Below are 15,432 nucleotides of genomic sequence, written 5' to 3' on the forward strand. Positions count from 1 at the left end.
AGATACCATCTAGAATAGACTGTAAGTACTGTAGTGAAATGCAATTCTTGTGAGGGGTTCCATTCATCTTGGTGAAATCCATTTGTCTGAAACATTGTAGAATGTGTAAGCACAAGCAAATACAAATAAAAATATTGTGAAGCAGTAAGTACTTTATTGTAGCTTGAAAACAGACAAAACTTATAACACTGTATCCTGAGAAAATGTTGGGTTTTTTTTTAGAAATACCTCCCTCAGGGAAAGAGAATTTCAAATCCTTTTTAATTGTCTCAAAGCAAATAACATCTACTTGTTCTAACACAATTGCCTGCATAATCAAAACTCAACTAGGAGACTGGTGGAGATACAGACAGGTTAACATTGTGAATAAAAGAAAATACAATCTAACTGGGAACACCTGGGCCCTTTACTCCAGAAGGGACCCCTATCATAATGGGGCACTATGAGTCTAAAATTCCAGTTTAAAATGTAACAAGTACTAGTTTAAGAAGCAGTAATGTTCCATGAGGTTCCTTGTCTTTATATACTAAACACAAACATGACTCTAGTGTTATCATTGTACCTCTTTAATCTACTCTAAGGATGTCTTAAGATACAACTCATTATTTTTTCCTGCAAGGAGGAAAATCTTAATCAAATGCCCTAGGTACTTAGCAATACGTATTGTTTAATGTTTTACTTGACAGCTATCACTTGGTGTCATCAACAGCAGTTTGAGTCTGTTGCATCCATTTAATCTCATTCACACTCTTTCTTTTCCACTTGAGTGAGGCCACCAAACCCAATTCCTTTGGGACCGAAGTTTTTTGCATAGCAAACTGCAAAAGAAGGAGTGGGAGGTAAATGATACTCTGAAGGCTCTCAGAGGTAAATGTCTTTTGGTTTTCATTTTTAAATTATCAAATTTAAGTTGATAAAAGGGAAGGAAGTCTGAAATAGTGTATTTCCCATAAGTTTATCCAGGTCTTAATAGGGAAGCTGGTATTACATATTTGAATTACACAGAAGTTGCATCTGGTGATCTCAAAGAAAGTTAAGAAATTATCTATTTTTTTAGATCTAAGTAATAGATTCATTAAAGCTACTTTCCTATCTGAAAATGCTCAGTAAAACTTGGTCTGATGAGTAATAGAGAGTAAGCCAGAGATTTTTAAGAAGAACTGGAGCATAATCCAGAAACTATTGATGGGCATTTAAGTCATTCCATTTGAACTCTTTATTGGTTAATGTGTGCATAGTTGTTTATCACAACTCTGCTAAGTGGTGATGGTGAGCATATTTCTCCAAATATGCCAATTTGATCCTCTTGTGGTTGACAGACTGTACCCAAAGTCACAGAACTCCAATATTCTTCTTTAGGGTTCTCTGTAAAGTTTAGCTTTGTATATAAAAGCTTCATGTACTTTTTTTCCCCCCTTAAGCTATTTCTAGGAGTTGAGTGAATTCTGTGGACTTCGTGAATCTGAGAAGAACATCTAGATGTGTAATTTACCATTTTTGCATTATCTTCTGTGCTACCAATGCTGTGGAAGTATCTTTAAAACTTTACTGGCAAGAATTCTGATTTGGAGGACCAAAGATCTGTATCTTAGTGGATTTTTTATTTTAGTGAATGAGACTGTGCAGGTACAAGAGCCTGCCCAGCAGATATGGCCAGTGGTCTTAGAAGATCTGACAGGTTTGAGAGGTTGTCCCAACTGTAACATTTAAAATTTAAGTGTTAATAGTAGAAGCTGCAATGCAATGTTACCATAGCTCTTTGCTTTCAGAAGGTTGTTAAAAAAGGACAAAAATTAAATTTCCTGGGGGTGTTAGGAGTACAGCAAGGTAAATCACAATGGCAATCCTAGGTCTAAAGAGAGTAACTTTAGATTGACTCTGTAGCCCAGTTCAACTCTCTTCAACTCTCACCTTTACAGTAGAGCTCTCCATCCTTGTCTGTGACATTCGTGGATTCTAAACTCTTCCCACAAATGGCGCAGCGGAAGCAGGTCTTGTGCCAAGGCTGAGCAAGGGGAGACAATTCATTGTGTGGCACAGAAAGTGCACAGCCAGCAGGTACAAGAAACAAAGTACTGCTTTGTGTGGTGTGGAAAGGATAAAATTCAATTGTAGATCTTGTGGCTTCCATTTTTAGTCATTCTGGGTTAGCCTTTTTTCAGTTACATTTTCTGATATGTCTTCAATTGCCACTACACATAAATGTTTATAAATATACCCAGAGATGGAGGAAAAGCCAGCTTGTACAGTAATCTGTGCTTGGTCCTCAGACATCAGTAAGAAGCAAAAAATTGAAAAATATTTACAAAAAGTACAAGATTTTAAACCCGTTGTACCAATTTGCAAATTCATCCTTGTGTTTTCTTTATGAATGAAAATTTAAATTATCGAGGACCTTTGGCTGTAGTTTCTCACCATTATAAAATGATGGGGTTTATTTTCCTAGTGCTGAAGTCACTACTTACTTTTCCTCCTCCCATGATCTTTTCTGCAGCATACACTGATTTGCCACAACGGGGACATTTATCCACATCTACCGTCTTTTTGGCAAACTTTGAAGCATTAGTTGGTGTTGAGGAGCGAGCCGGCTTTGGTGACCCCCTAAAACAGAAGTTTTTAAAGTTGCTTAAAAATGTTATCTTCTTTAGAAAAAGGATTTAATTAATTTTTTAGTAAGGCATAAAAAATACTAAATGGCTCATCTCTGACATGCAAAAGGGGATAAAAAAAGAAGAAAATCAAAGTATTCTATTGAATTCTGTGTTGTATGATTGAGAATCTGATACTGTAAGCTCTGATATTACCTGTTCTGGGCTAAATACATGGAGCTGGCAACAGCCACATGCACAAAAGATTATATTTAATGAAAATTGAAGTAAAAACCAATTTTCTTTCATTGAGAGGCAACAGGGAAAATAAAAGGAGAAGATGTCTCTAGTCTGTAACTGGTTATCTGCTGGTACTCATCAAACTGAAAATAAAAATTCAGGTTTTGCATGCCGTAGTTTCATTAGGCAGTGAAATATTTGGACAGGGAATTGTGGTTCTTACCTGGCCTAGGGTCAAAAAGACATCAGAAAAGTAGCTTTGTTTTTTATTTCTGGTCTTTGTGCTTTAAATCTTTGTGCATAAAGCCTTTCACAGAATGATTTCTGAATTACCAGATGGTGGGACTGAAACAGTTCATTTTATCCACATGCATTGGGTGCAGAGCTCTGCCCGTAATGGATTTGTATGGCACAAGGAGCTACAGTTAAATACATGGTTTAAGCTTTTATTTCCTGCGCAGCATATAGGTTAATTGGTTTCTTTATAGTAGACCACCAGAGGGAAGAAGAAGCATTGTTGATGTAGAAATGTGCAACTTTGAGAATTGCAGGAAAATCCTATAAAAATGAACTGTCAGAGCTAATTATGTGCTTTTGGAAGATGGTATCCCATTAGAATTTTTTTTTTTGTTCAAACACATTCTCAGTGTGCTTGTAAGTGTTATTAGAACCACAGGGAGGATAATGTTATTTCCCCCATTGAGAAATGTTGGAAATGTTATTTCCCCCATTGAGAGGAGTGCTAACAGTATGGGGTAGTGTGATTATTTCTCTAAGAGTAAAACATTAACTGTATGTATTAACTGCCTCTAACAGGAAAAAGAAAAAATCCTTTTCTATGGTCAGTATGACTTTACCACTGTGCTACAAATGGCAGATTACAATTGCAGTGAATATTTACATGTGTGGTGGCATATAAAGGCTGCTTCTGCAGAATAATTACCTGTTGAAGAAGCATATAATTTGTAAAGGAGGTTTAAAGAGACTGAGCATCATTAAAAACTGTAAATTACAGTGTCTATGGAAGGAAAGGGTGTAGGAAAGTCTGCTCTGATCCTTATGCTAGTTGTTGTTATGGAAACAGAATGAAATATATACAACACCCTGGTAAGAGACAAGTAGGATCAGAAAAAGGAGCTGTCACTGGGGTTTGACTCACTGCTGCAGGTTCAAGCCCAGGTGGTCTCCAGTGTCAGTGCTGAGGCATCCAGCCCCTTGTCCGAAGCCAACCCCTTTGGGGCCATATTTTCTCCCATAACAAGTTTTGCAGTAAATTTCAGATTCATGAGCTGCTACTGTTGTGCTGTCCAGAGCCTTCCTGCAAGCCACTGAAAACAGGGAGAGAAAGGCACATATCAGCATTTGCCTTTTCAAATTTGAATTTATGTGGTTTAAAATAATTGCAGTTAGTATTTCTTTTTGTTTAGCTTTAAAAACGTGGGGAAAGGAGCCTGTCAGTATAAAACTTGTCAGTATAAAACTTGACTGAGCTGTTGCTGAAGTGAGGGGAAGGTATGTGTGTGTGCACATAACCTGTTCTTCTTTTGCCGCTTTGAAGTTATCCTGTAGCCCCAGGGAAATCTGGATCTGTGAAGCTTAAAATGGGCTTGAGTTTGAAATTGGGCATCCTGAACTCCCAAACCTTAAAAAAGGGCGGAAAGAAGGTTGCAGGGACATTGATCTGGCCTTTTCAGAATACTTGCTCTGAGTCTGTGGTGGCTTTCTCAGCTCAGCCCAGGCTATTTTAACGTGGTGTGTTTCTGAGAGAGGGTTTAACATTGACTCCTGTCTGGAGTCAGACAGGACATGTTGGGGTTTTTTATCATTATTTGTTTGTTGGAGCTGTGGCACCAAGGCAAAGCAAGTGTCAGCTCTGTCAGACTTCCTCCAGAATGACAGGAGTGTGGCTGTAGCCATTCCCAAACAGTGCTCTTACAAATCATCTTTGGTGCAGAGAATGACAGCTTAGCTTAGCTCACTAAGAAAGGTCTGGCAGACTTTTGGACAGAAGGTGTCATAGGAATGCCCAGCTTTCATCAGGGAATACAAATACAAATTATGTCCTCTAATAATGAATGGGGAAAAAATACAGTAGCTACACTCCTCACTACTTAGTGAGGAGTGTATGCCTGTGTTTGCTGCACCACTTGGGGAACTTAGTGTGAGACAGTCTCCACCCCACAGAGCAAGAGAGGAAGATGTTTCAGTTCAGAGTCTCTCTTGAAAACCAGGATTTTCCAGTATGCTAAAAAATTACTATTTCAGTACTTCTCACAAACTGTTCATGTTCAACAGTGGTTGATTAGAAGTGGGGAAAAAGTAGGCAAGAACTTTCTCTCCAGGTTCCTTAGAACAAATGCTTCCCTTCAGAGAGCATTCCAGTCATGGGCTATGGATAGCTTGGAAAACAAAGTTGCTGGGTTCAGGTTTGCAACAGAAAGCTGTGAAATACAGAATTATTGAAAGTGGCCTGAAGTGCAAGCTCTGGAGGAGCTACCTGAGGGTTTGATTAGCCGCTTTCCCCCATGTTTTACTTTAAATGTCCTCCTCTGAATCCAATTTATCTACCACAGGGAATTTACATCCTGGAACCTCTGCAGCTTTAATTATAGACTCCTAGATTGGTTTGGGTTGGAAGGGACTTAAAAGATCAGTTCCAACCCCCAGACCAGGTTGCTGTTAAGGGGCAGTATAACTAGTTATACATCCCCAACTCTGTGGTTATCTTTGTGGCTTTCCTCCTCCCTGTGTTGCATGGAGGGAGAAATAATTTGCAAAGACCTTTATAGTTAACAGAAGTAAAATGAGGCACTTCTGTACTACACTCTTGCTTTGAGATGATAATTGTATTTGCTAAGGGAGTTAAGGGATGATGGAAACTCTAGCAGTAGATAGTGTTTCTATTTCTGGTACCTTAGGGAGAGGGTATCAATTCACCACGACAGATGGAGCAAAAGCCCTTGAAGTGCTACTGTTGAAATAACTTTGAGACCTGTCATCTGCCAACAGATCCTGTTCTCCCGCCTGCACTGAGGAGATCCAGGTTGATGGCATGAGATCCTGCCAAATGTCCACCACAGCTGCACTTTGGGTGAAAGCTGTCAGTGAAACATCAGTCTGCAGGTAAACAGGAGTCTGCATGGAAAGGAGGGGTTGCTGGAAACAAATTTCTCTCTTGCAATACTTGTAGGGAAAAACTATGGAGTGGAGAGTGTTATAAATAATTTAGCTTGTCTGATTCTTCCTTTGTTAACAGGTTGCTTTGAGTTGTTTATAATTCTGCTGAAATTGAACTCTTTGGTCAAAAAATACTGATGTGCTTTGTGTACCTGGTCAAATATAATATGAAACAGAGGATATATTTGAAATAGTTTTATATAGAAATGTACAAAAATGCAGCTAAACTAACTGTTTCCATGCCTGAGTTTAGGCTGGGGAGAATTGGTTTCCTTCTGTTGAGAAATGAAATCCTATAAATGGTTCATAGAAAAGCCCATGAATGTGATACATGATCCCGAGGCATCCAGAGCTGCTGAATAGTGTATGTGAATTGTGGGGGAAAGTATAGCCAATTAACATACCTTTCATATGCCAGCTGGGCAATTTAGATGCATCTTCAGGTTTTGACCTTAAACATATTTCTGATGGGAATACTATTTTTAGTGTCTAACCTATTAATAATTAATTCAGACTTAAAATAAGGGGCAAATAAAGGAACATTAAAAAAAAAAACCAAACAAACAAGCAAAAAAAAAAAAGACCCCACAACAAAATACACCACCAACCAACCAAGAAAAGCTCCACAACAAACCAAATATTTGATAGACCTAATGACTGTAAGTTGTTTATCATGAATCACTAAAAGAAAATAATTCAGTTGTACTAAGAACAAAGACTACACTTGAGAAATATTCATAACTATGCTCCATTAGGGCAGATCTTTATTTTTATTTACTATTTATTGTTATAGGCAGAACATGGAAGCATTAAGAAAGTTTTAGTTGAGACTGAGATTTTCCTTTTACCCTTCTGTAAGAATTAGCTGAAGGTTGTCAGTTAACTGAAAATTTTTTGAGGGAATCCTTTCTTACATGGCCTTTTAGGCATCACTAAAGGCATCATTTGGACTTTTAGGCATCATTTTTAGGGTGCCTGGAGAAAGGCAAAGACAGCTCAGGTGTGTCCTTTGGTCTCATTCTGCAAAGAACTGCTCTGTATCAGCTAAGCATGTAAAATTAGTCTGATGCCTCCAAATAAGAACTCTCTATCCCTCCAGAAAGGGAGGGAGAAAATTGGATTCAGTGGCTCCTAAACTGTCACACTGGGAGTTGTACTGCAAAGGTACCAATCCCAAGTATTGTCTGCAAGATAAACTCTTCAGCTATCTTTAGTTCTTAGCAAATTGTTTGCTCTCTCCCTCTCCACAAAGGCCAAACAGAGCTGAATTGGTACCTTCTCTCTGAAATGATTTTTTTTTACAAATTTCTGCCTCTTTTGCAGAGAAAGCAAAATTCCTGGAAGCCAAACATCACAGAGGAGTGTGGAGGGGAAGAGTAAGTGAAATGGGACTAGGTGAAATATGGAAAGGAGGCTGAGGTACATGCAGAGTGTTGGTGGGGGGTTTTGATGACACCAGGGTCCTTCAGCTTTTTGGTGTGAAACAAATTAGTCAGGATGCACTGTGAAACTAATAATCTCCTAAAAGTAAAGAAGTAATCATCCTTCTGTCTGATGAGTGCTGTTTGTTTAGTTCTGCTGGGCTTTTTAACCTGAAGCAAACCTGTGGTGTGCCACATTGTGGGACAGAAGGAAGGATGTCCTGGAGATGGACTTAGATACTGTGATTCTGCAGTACCTTCATGTCCCTGACAAAATCCTCTCATGTTTGGACAAAGAAAGGCCAGGAGCACAAGAGGCAGATTGCTCCAGGTAAAAGGCAGCAAAACTGTCTGCCAAGTAATACAAAAATAAATGTTCTGACTTTATTGGAAGAGTTATACAGAGCTATGGGGGTGCTGTGATGTTAAACCATTCAGCCCAGCTTACTGCAGAGGAAGCATGACTTGTGGAAACTCCTTCCATTGCACTGGATTTCCTCAGCATGGTACACTGTCTTTTCACAGGCCCCACACTTGGCTCCTCCACCCCAGTTCGGCATCCTGATCTGAAGGGTTAACCTAGAAAATCAAATTACATAAATAAATGCAACAGCAAATGTGAATTCTTTTAAATGGAACAGCTTGACTTAAAAAAAAAAAAATTCTTCCTTCTCCAGTCAACTGCTACTGCATGCTTGCAATATACTTTATACCTGTCTGGGTAGCAGAATTGAGGGTGCTACCTTGGTGCTTTGGGGACAAGGACAGTCTAAATCCCTTAGCTTGGTATATTGTGATGGTAAATATGTGAAATGATTGCGAGGTGTGTCAGTGAAAAGGTGCTAGGATCGCTCAACCCTCTCCTGGAAAAGAGGATCTAGGGTTTGTTTTCCATCAAATAGTCATTTTCTTTCAACACTGCCCTTTCCTGTACTCCAACATAACCTTTTCTGAGTTCCTCATGAAACAGCCACAAGATCTCTGTGCTGCACAGCTATTGTAAAGTAATAATGGACAGGTTCCTGAGGTGCTTAAGGTGTGGGTTTTTTTCTTTGTCAATTGCGTTTAAAATCTAAACATCAGAGAAAAAAAAGAGCCATGGTTTCTATTCCAGTTCTTGCTATTCCAGTTAGCACTGGAGTGCCTTGCCAAGGTCACACAGGAGGGCAGGAGCCCAGCCCAGGTCTCCTGATGTCAGGCTGAGTGCTTTTCCCTGTGATTGTTCTGTCACACACCTGGAACAACCCCAGCCCCCAGTCTGCTCTTCTGTTTTCTTGTTCGAGTCGTTTCTGGAAAGACTGGGACGTCATCTTGTCATCTGCACACCAAATTATCAGGTTATTCCAAGCTCCTGGCACGGGCCTTCCTCCTCCTTCTTGGAAAACCAGTCACCTTCTTATTATAGTTATTTTGAAGCCTGCGTGTGCTATTTGTGTTTGATTAAATTCACCAAAAGGTAACTAAGAGGAGGATTTTGAAGGCCAAATCATGGCATGCTACCTGAGATTTTTCTTCTGAGGTCAGGTGATAGAGGGAGGGGAATTTATCACAGCAGTAATGTAACAGAGCTGGTATTTTCAATTAGTTGCATTTTAGACTAACATTTTACTATATATTTACATTGGACTAATGTCCTGTGCTTATCATCATCTCAGTGACTTCTGCACTTCTGAATTTCAGAATGAAATGAACAATGTCTACATGCCCGCTCTGCACCCTGAGGGGAATCCTTTCTGACAGCTGAGACCAAAAATCCTGCAGTGGTATGAAAGAGTTATCTGTCCAGCAAAAGGAAGGGACACACACTGAGACAGTAGCAGTTGAGACATGGCAATGGGGGCAGGTTTTGCAGTCTGTGTTTGATGACTGTGCAGATACCAGCACATCCAAACATCTCTGCCTCACCACAGCAGTTATTAGCATATCCTTAACCCCATGTAATTCAATAGTCACTGTTGTGACTGCTGCCTTCATTGGACAGTGTACCTGTCATCCTCGTGCGAGGTCCAGCCTCTCCTCCTCTTTGTAAGGCTGATTTCTGCTCAGCTGAACACCCTCCCCAGCTCAGCCAGCCCTGCCTTAGCCTTCTGCTGTCACATAGCAGCAGCATCATTAATCTCTTCCAGACCCTCCCAGCTCTCTTGGGAGGCTGCTCAGGAGCAGAACTGCTCTGGCAGTTCCAAAAGAGTAATGGTGCTGAAAAAGAAATGAAAACTCAGCTTTCTTCTAACTCTGTTTATCTGTAATGTAATAAGTGAGAAGCAAAAAAAACTGATGTAGCTGAAATAAGGAACAAAACTAACTGGGCACAATGAACAAATGATGAATTTGATTTCTCTCACTCAGTGAAGCCTTCACTGAACAGCGCTGTTAAATTAGTTTTTCAATTTCTTTTAAATGTGAGATAAAGGAATCTTTCATGTAGGTAAAATCTTATTCTCACTCTGCCATTCTATATTTTCTTCTGCTTTTAAAGCACTTTTGTATTGGTGCCATTTTTTCTTTCTCTTATGAAAACAGTTCAAATGATGCTTCAAACATTTTAAAAGAAGGAAGAGCAGCTGTGGATAAAAAACAGTTTTGTGACACTTCCTTGAAAATTAAAAGGAGATTTTTGTGTCTACTGTGTTCTCTTTCAAATCAGGTTTCCAGTGGAATCCCTTCCCAGCTGAGGCAGCGCTGACAGCTGGCTGGGAGGAGAGTGGTTTGTACCTCTGGTCTTTGTAAAGCTGCTTCCTCTCTCTTAGGTCTCCTCAAAGGCACACCAAGCCTCCAAAAGTGTGGCAGCAAGGATAGTTGTTGGAAAGTAACTCCAATTACATCATCAGCTGAAGGGGAAAAAATAATCTCTGAAAAAGTCTGATAAAGTATGATAGTGAACCTTGTGCTGTCAAGAGCTGTGGTTAAAGCTCTTAGAAGGATCATTGTTCCTGAGGCTAATTATAGTAACATGACTGGGCATGCATACACATTTTCCATGTTTTTTTGGCATCACCTGATGGGAAGCTGTAGGAGAAAGAAGAAAGGCATGGCAGAAATATTTCTGTAAGGATGCTGGTGTAAGAACAGCAGTGCATGCCATGATGTCTGTGCTGGCTGGAGGAACAGCTGGGTGAGGGGCCAGGGCACATCTGTGATTTTCCTGTCTGGGCTTTGTTCATCCTTCTGGAGCTGACTGGCCATCCCTGGGGATGCTGCCTGTGCAGCAGGGTCACCTGAGAAGGTAATCTCCACAGGGGGTGTGGCACTCACAGTTTTGTACTCATTAAATTATACAGTGGATAAAGCTCCATCCTTTCAATAGAAATAGACCTCGGTCTCCCATTTGTCATCAGTAAAAAATAGATCCAAAGTCTCCACTTCCCATAATTTCATTGGATGTCAGTGTCTAAACCCCCATGAGATTCCCTGAACTTTGTTGTCTTAGTCTGGTTAGCTTTTCATATCTGCTCCTCACATGGTACTTGTTATATTCTGGTGATCAGGTGGGAAGTAGAGCAGACTGATCCTAAAGGTAAGAAATGTGTGACACAGAAACTTGTGAGTGTTAGTTGTGACGTGTGGGTGCTCAGGGTGCTGTTAAGCTGGAGAAGTGTTCTTGGCCTTGCTCAAATGCTGTTCAGCAGTTTGTGTCATTCTTCAGAATGTAGCTTCTATATGGAGCAGAATTTATACATCAGATGTGCAGCCAAGGATTCATGCCTCCCATGACTTAGAGCTTGTATCACTACTTTGTAGGTTGGGCTTGGAGCAAGGAAGCCTTTGAAGTGTTGGTATGCTCTGCACAGTTGTGAGCTGTCTTTTTTGGGCTGTTAGTCATAGCGTCCAAATCTGGATGTCACATCACTGCCACAGAGGGTCTCTCTCTAATCAAAGTGCCATTAATAAGGATAAAATCCAAAAATGTATTTTGATCCATTGATCTAAATGGGTGGTGGATGCAGTACGGGCCTGATGAAATGTGGAGGAGTTAAAGGCAGTGCTAATGCCTGACTGTGCTGCAGGTGAAAAATGTAATTAATTAATGGATTAATTGAAATTTATTCTGGTGCTTCCTTACTAAACACAAGGTTTTCCCTTCTATGTGCTCATGCATTTGACAGTCTAGAGCTCAGGTCTTATCTGAATGGACTGCAGAGTTGTGTTTTGTGTGGCTGGCAGGGTTATCTCTTTGCCACATGTGCTGCAGGATGGCTTTGAAAGGGATAAACAGAATGGGGAATATTGGTCTTTGTGACCACTGGCAGTAGAAGTGCTGAGTGGGGAGTGGTGGGCAGGGTGTGCCTTGCACGTCTCTGCATTTTAATCCCAGCTAAGCTGCTTGGTCTAGACTCAGAGGATAAGAAAACTCATTCCTTGATTCCTTACCTAACATGCGAGCAATAAAAATACAAACCTCACACATCGCTGTTTACATTGAAATGCAAAGTATCAAGGCCATATTTTAAATTTGTTTCCCAGCTGAAGTCTGTGAGAATGCCAGTGCAGCCAGAACTTCACTCTGGTATCTAATCACAGCTCTCTGCTGTGACCTGTCCTGTGACCACCATGACTCATTTGACCGTCCCTAGTGGTACTCACCCCACCAGCACCGTGGGTTTAACAAGATATGTCCTCCTTTATATAATAGCAATAAAATGCTGCTGTGGTTTTTCTCTGCAACTGACATTCACAGTGAGGTTTTCTTTTGATGTGTCTGTATTTGAGATGCCACTGCATCTCGAACAGCCTGGAGGTGTTTCTGTCAAAATCCAGGCCCTTGTGGAACATGCTTCTCCCTCAGCAGGAGAGATTCACAACAGGGGGAAGGCTTGTGTTTGAAGCCTGAGCTCATTTGATGGAGATGTGATCTTGTTATGTATTTGTAATCGTATTTCTGATATTCCGATGCATTCAGCGGGCTGTGGCTAAAGGTAAATCTTATTAGTCAGTGTCATACATTGAGCTTCCACCACGATCTCAGAATAACCAGCATTTTCCCCTTACCTCTGCAGTAAAGCAACACAGAGAGGTCAAGGTATGGGAATTACAACACTGGAAAGTAAATACTGATTTTTCATTGACAGTGGTCATGCTAAGTTACACGTGGCACTTTGAAACAAAAGATTTTAACTGACTTGATGTGAAGCACATGTGCATTGCTGAGAGCTGATAGTGCCCCATTTCCTTGCTTTCACCTCTGTTCTTCCACTTTTTCTGTTATTTTCTAGCCTAGTGATGCCACATTTCCTTTGAAACTTCCTCGATGAACACTTTCGCAGAAATTTAAGATTGCATCTCCAAAAAATACAGTATCTGACACTAGAACAAGGTACTTCATTCTGACTTAGAAACCAACTGCACCCCACATTCACATGCTTGTACATTGACACTCATGTTTCAGTCTGATCCATGTAGCTGTGGAAAGCTGCATCCTGCTGTACAAATGACCCATTCAATTTTCCAGGCCTAATCCTGGGCTATCAGCTTTAACTATTACTTCCACAAGATCCTTCTCTAAATGCTTATCCCTACACTAAGTTCTTTAAGTGCCAGGCAAAAGTGTTACAGATTTTAAAATACCGCTGTGATGAATGAGGTAAGACACAGAATTATTTTATCTATGTGCAGGGCTTTATTCTCTGAAATACTTTCACCTTTAGGCAGAAAAAATTTCATAGTAAAAACACGTATGTATTTATTTATTTATTTGAATTTTGGTGGGGTTTTTTTTCTGAAGATTTGAACAATCATGCTCTCAGAATGCTTGAATGATGGATTTGGGAATAATTCTTTCATCCTGCATTCTTAGCTAGCCATTTCTTGGCAGGTCTGCACAGAAGTTTTCTTCTTATTTGATATGAAACCAATTGGTCACCAACATTAAATATGTTGAAGATTTTGGGGGATTTGTTTTGGTTTTTTACTTCTAGGTTACTATTATGAAAGCACACAAATTTGTATGCTGTGTACATGTGCCTTCTAAAGACTGACTGTTTGCAGACAAATAATTCTGTATCTTTGTAACAAAATTTTTAAACATTCTGAAACTTCTGCTACCCAGTCTTGCCTAGTCCAAACGAGTGTCTCTAATGAGGATCCCCCCAGCCCTGCTCTTGCAGCACCTGTAGCTGCTCACCTGGCTGAGCCAGAAGAACCTCTCTTTCTACTGGCTACTCCAAACCTAAAACACTGCTCTGTAGGACTCATATTTCTGTACTATACCTACAGAAGTGGTTTTCTTTGTCAGGCAACAAATTGCTTCTATCATCTGTTATAAATAAAAAAATACCCAAACCCTTTTTGGCAGAACCCGTGGGATTCTACTCACCGGACTCGCTTGAATTTTCTCCTTTTCTTGGGTCTCAAAGCGTTTGAACAGGAGGGGCTCCTGCCCTCTTTAAATGCAGTGACCACTTCTGCCAGCCCTATAAGCTGGGAGGGGAGGGGAGTGAGAGTTTCAGGGATCTGAGCAATGCCATTGCTATCACCAAGCTGAAAATAACCTCTGACAAAAGCCTGGCATTTTGTTCCCTTATGTCTGCTTGTGAGTAGGTGGACAGCAATGCAGCCCCTCGGATTACACCTAAAGGACATTCCTGACTGCAGCTTAACAAATCAGAAATAAAGATTAAAGTTTTATAGTTGCTCTACTGCATTGCTTAAATGTGAATCATAAAATAACAGTTCTTGAAATGATGATCTCGTTATTAATGGTCATCTTGCCAAAAGTAATTTACCAAAATAATTGTTAAAAATAATAATACATCAAAACTTGTTTGTAGCACCTCCAGGAAAACAACCGTTTTAAACTAAACACCATTTCATTCTACAGTTCATGGTTTGAGAGATACAAATGGTGTGCCTTCTAGGATACAGGGGATTATGCTTTTACCACAAATCTTTCATTTTTTACTGGTTTTAGGCATTAAGGTGGGTAGATAATATGTATAATATTTAGCCTGTGTAATTATTGCAGTTATCTTTGCCATGCCTGACTGAGCCCCTTGGAAATGGATGAGGCTGCAGATGTGTTAGAGATGTGGGCAGTAAAGTGTGAACTTTTTTACAGGGCTTTATTTTGAGGTTTAGAAGCTAATTCTCATTTTTCTGAGCAGATGCCTGAATTTAGCAACTTTGTTCAGGATCATGGACTTTGCTGTATATGAAAGGGCCATCCCAGGGGTTAAACACCAGAACTCTCAAGCTGAAAGCCTCAACTTGGGGACTTCCATGGAAGCATAAGAAAATTAGATGCCAAATCCACATCAGACTTTAGAATTTAGGGGTCTGTTAGCTGAGGCTGCTGCGAAAACTCTTAGGAACCTATAAATCTGTTTGCTGTTGAGTCTGGCACAGGTTTTATAATGCAGAGACAGGTCCTTGGTGTAAAATTGAAGGACAATTTCTTTCCTGAGCAGAGGAGCTGGACTCCATCTCTTCTGGTTGGTTCTCCCCAGATAGTTAATGGAACTATTCTATTTCAGATAATGCCAAATGCAGAGGGGACAGTGCAGTGTGGGGTATGAGGGAGGGGTTGGAGCAGGCCAAGAGGGAGTTCTTGGAATACATGGGAAGCACTGAGAAGCTTAAATCTTTGTGTTTGCACCCTTGGTGACTTACATTAGGACCCCTGACATTTGAGAGAGATGAACCTTCTGTAATGTTCACTCCTATTTTATAGATCATGTACTTGGATGGATTTGCACCATAACCAACTGCAGGGAGCTCTGTGAAGAAAGCTTTTGCCCCAGAATGTATTTTCCCTTTGGTTTTGGCACAAGATTGAAGGGAAAAATGCAGGTGATGAACTTTTAGTTATCCTGGTGTTGGGTGCTGCCTAATTTCTGTGCTGCTGTGTAATTTCTGTGTGCCCCTGTAAGGATTGTTGAAAGGCTCTTTACAGCTCCAAGGAACAGCTGGATCTATACAGGTTACTTGGGATTACCTATCATTCCATGTCAACTGTGGTTAGCAGGACCTGGGATTGGAAGGAAAGACTCAAGATATGCAACTGGAATTGCATA

The 15,432-nt window shown here is 40.3% G+C and overlaps 1 protein-coding gene across 1 annotated transcript; it reads right to left on the reverse strand.

Annotated features, from left to right (window-relative positions):
- Window positions 1–335: 335 nt before the first annotated feature.
- On the reverse strand, window positions 336–13,791 carry CSRP3 (cysteine and glycine rich protein 3). Its single transcript, XM_030949367.1, has 6 exons — window positions 13,737–13,791; window positions 7,875–8,005; window positions 3,988–4,156; window positions 2,466–2,601; window positions 1,912–2,005; window positions 336–818 (listed from the first exon to the last, which is right to left on the reverse strand). The coding sequence occupies exons 2-6, from the start codon at window positions 7,984–7,986 to the stop codon at window positions 739–741; spliced, it is 591 nt and encodes a 196-aa protein (XP_030805227.1). The 5' UTR covers window positions 7,987–8,005; window positions 13,737–13,791; the 3' UTR covers window positions 336–738.
- Window positions 13,792–15,432: the final 1,641 nt, after the last annotated feature.

This window comes from Camarhynchus parvulus, chromosome 5, assembly GCF_901933205.1.
Source record: "Camarhynchus parvulus chromosome 5, STF_HiC, whole genome shotgun sequence".
NCBI lineage: Eukaryota > Metazoa > Chordata > Aves > Passeriformes > Thraupidae > Camarhynchus > Camarhynchus parvulus.

Coding starts and splice junctions, on each gene's coding strand:
- CSRP3 (XM_030949367.1), bottom strand. CDS start 7,986: ATGCCGAACTGGGGTGGAGGAGCCAAGTGTGGGGCCTGTGAAAAGACA. Junction 2,602..3,987: donor CTGGGCTTGAACCTGCAGCA/GTGAGTCAAACC, acceptor CTTCTGTTTTAG/GGGGTCACCAAAGCCGGCTC. Junction 819..1,911: donor TGGAGAGCTCTACTGTAAAG/GTGAGAGTTGAA, acceptor CTTCTTTTGCAG/TTTGCTATGCAAAAAACTTC.